This window comes from Nicotiana tomentosiformis, chromosome 6 (assembly GCF_000390325.3).
Source record: "Nicotiana tomentosiformis chromosome 6, ASM39032v3, whole genome shotgun sequence".
NCBI classification, from domain to species: domain Eukaryota; kingdom Viridiplantae; phylum Streptophyta; class Magnoliopsida; order Solanales; family Solanaceae; genus Nicotiana; species Nicotiana tomentosiformis.
The window spans coordinates 65,654,361-65,657,018 of NC_090817.1; the positions used below are offsets into that span (position 1 = coordinate 65,654,361).

The window sequence follows — 2,658 nt, forward strand, 5'->3', positions numbered from 1 at the left end:
TGCCATATCAGCCACATATTTAATTCCACGTGTAATATTTAATTTTACCAATACACTTACCTAGATGGAATAGTTAGCAAACTGCTTGTACTTCTAAAGAATGACAAACCAATAGTCCAACAACAAGCATTAGCTACATTAGCTAGTATATCTCATTCTGTTAAGGAGCACTTCGGAACCTACTATGACACTGTTATGTCACACTTGAAAACTGTCCTGAGAGACATAGATCTGAAATCTAATCTCATTCTTTGACCGGCAATAGAGTGCATAAGCTCTGTTGCGATGGCTGTTGGCAAAGAGAAATTTAGGGGCGACGAAAAGTAGGTTATGGAAGTGCTTATGTCATTACAAGGATTACAAGCGAAAGGGGATGGTCCTCTTATTATTTACTTGCTAAAAGCATATACTAGAATTTGTCATTGCCTTGGACAGTATTTTCTTCCTTATATGAGTGCAGTCATGCCCTTTTTTATTCAATGTGCTCAACTTGAACTTGCTATGACCATCTCTACACAGTCGGACTGTGGAACTAATGAATTAGATGATAATAGTATAGATAAAGTCAAGAAACAAGATTGTTCTACGGGTGAAAGCTAGAGATTGTGCTATGCTATGCCTTTATGCTGATATATTAAAGGAAGACTTCTACCCATGGATTCCTCAGGTTGTCTCAATGTTTGTTCTGTTTCTGATATTCTATGCCCGCAATGATGTCAGGATATATGCAGTTAATGCCATGTCCCTCCTGTTGAGTTCTGCTAAGCTAGCTATTGAGAAAGAGATTGCTCAAGGTGGAAGTGAGTCATATTTCACAAAGTTGTCAGACTATATAGTACTAGCTTTGGTAGAGGCTTTGCATAATGAGCCTATAACAGAAATATATGGAATCATGTTGTATGAATTGAATAATTGCCTTTAGATATGTGAACCATTTCTCACTGAAAGTCAGGTTCGTAGCATGATCAATGAGATAAAGTATGTCATTACAGAAAGTTCAAGCAGAAAAAATGAACTGACAGAGCGAGAGAAAATAGAAGACTTTGATGCTGAGGAAGCTGAATTATTGAGTGCACAAAGAAAACAAGAAGAAAAAGTTCTCAGCTATGTTGGTAAAATATTGCGCACATTGATCAAAACTTTCAAGGCTTTTTTCTTGCCTTTCTTTGATGAGTTGTCACCATATTTATTACCTATATGGGCCAAGGAGAATACAACTAACGAGAGATGTATATCTATTCTCATCTTTGATGCTCTTGTGGATGAGTTCCCTAAAGCATCTCTAAAGTACTACGATGTACGTCTTCCTTTAGTTTTGGAAGCAAGCAATGACGAAGACCCAAATGTTAGACAGACTGCTCTTTATGGACTTGGCCTTTGGGCGGAATATGGTCTGTCTTTTTTCAAACCTTTTGTTGGAGAGGCTCTTTTAAGGATCTATGTAGTCCTTACTCATCTAAATGCCTGTGAACCTGAAAATGAAAGTGCATATGATAATGATGTCTCTACACTTGGTAAGATATATTAGTTTCATGGTAAAAGTATCCACTCAGCCCAGGTTATTCCAGCTTGGTTGAATTGCCTGCCGATAAAAGCTGACTTGGTTGAAGCCAAACTTGTTCACGAACAGTTATTTCTAGGTGAGACGGAGAATTTCTAGGTCCTAACTATCAATACCTTACAAAAGTTGTTTCAGTTTTTGTAGAGGTCATATGTGATGGAGAGGATCTTGTTATAGAAGAAAGTGCAAAACGCATGATTAATCTTTTGAGGATTTTTCAGAAAACATTACCAGCAGCCACCTGGGCATCAGCATGTTCATTGCTATTACCTCAGCAGGAGATGGAGTTGGAATCCATTCTATCACTTAAGGAAGATGCTAACTTGTCATCAGTACAATGAAACCTAATGTCCTACGAACTTGTGCGAATCAATCATTTTGATACTTGATTCTCTCACAAATATCATTCTCTTATGGATGAAGGTTTTTTCCAAAGTTCGGGTCTAGTCATTTTCGTTTATTGTTTCTTAAATTACATTGATTACAGTTTTTGTTTCTTTACAAAAAAAAGTAATATTTACAGCTACAACTACACTGCTAAGTTTTTCGGCAACGGCGCCGAAATTTGATTATGCTTAAATATACTTTCGAAAAGAGACTAAGCGATCACTGTAAATATAATCTGATCTAAGAGTCCAAAATCGAATCCCACCGAGAACTAAGGTTTAACTACAACTACTTACTATCACTAAGGAGATAAATTCGTATAATTTTCTCAGGAATAAAAATTAAGTATTTTTAAATTTTTTGACTAATTAACTAACAAATATTAAAGCAGTAAAATTGCCAACTAAAGGTACTAAAGGTTGGGGACAAGATGTCACGACCCAACTCCCATCGGAGCCGTGACGGTGCCTAACACTACTTGCCAGGCAAGCCAACAATTACATAATAACTACGCATTTGAATAAACATAATTTAATAAACTTAACAATGGAAATATCATAATTATCAGATGAAAATAATAACAATACTTCTACAACCATCCCAAAATCTGGTGTCAACGAGTACATGAGAACTACTGAGTATCAAAATATAAACCAAATCCTTAGTACAACTGTCTGGACAATAGAACAGTAATAAGAAAAATAAAAGAA

The 2,658-nt window shown here is 36.0% G+C and overlaps 1 protein-coding gene across 1 annotated transcript; it reads left to right on the top strand.

The window, feature by feature from the left end:
• Nucleotides 1-330: 330 nt before the first annotated feature.
• Nucleotides 331-1,902, top strand: LOC117278771 (uncharacterized). Its single transcript, XM_070178800.1, has 4 exons — nt 331-564; nt 668-835; nt 923-1,514; nt 1,697-1,902. The coding sequence occupies exons 1-4, from the start codon at nt 331-333 to the stop codon at nt 1,900-1,902; spliced, it is 1,200 nt and encodes a 399-aa protein (XP_070034901.1).
• Nucleotides 1,903-2,658: the final 756 nt, after the last annotated feature.

Excerpts from the sequence above, each read along its gene's own strand:
- LOC117278771 (XM_070178800.1), top strand. The coding sequence starts at position 331 with ATGGAAGTGCTTATGTCATTACAAGGATTACAAGCGAAAGGGGATGGT. Across the intron at positions 565-667 it reads ATGATAATAGTATAGATAAA|GTTGTCTCAATGTTTGTTCT; the intron begins GTCAAGAAACAA and ends TGGATTCCTCAG. Across the intron at positions 836-922 it reads CAAAGTTGTCAGACTATATA|ATATGTGAACCATTTCTCAC; the intron begins GTACTAGCTTTG and ends AATTGCCTTTAG.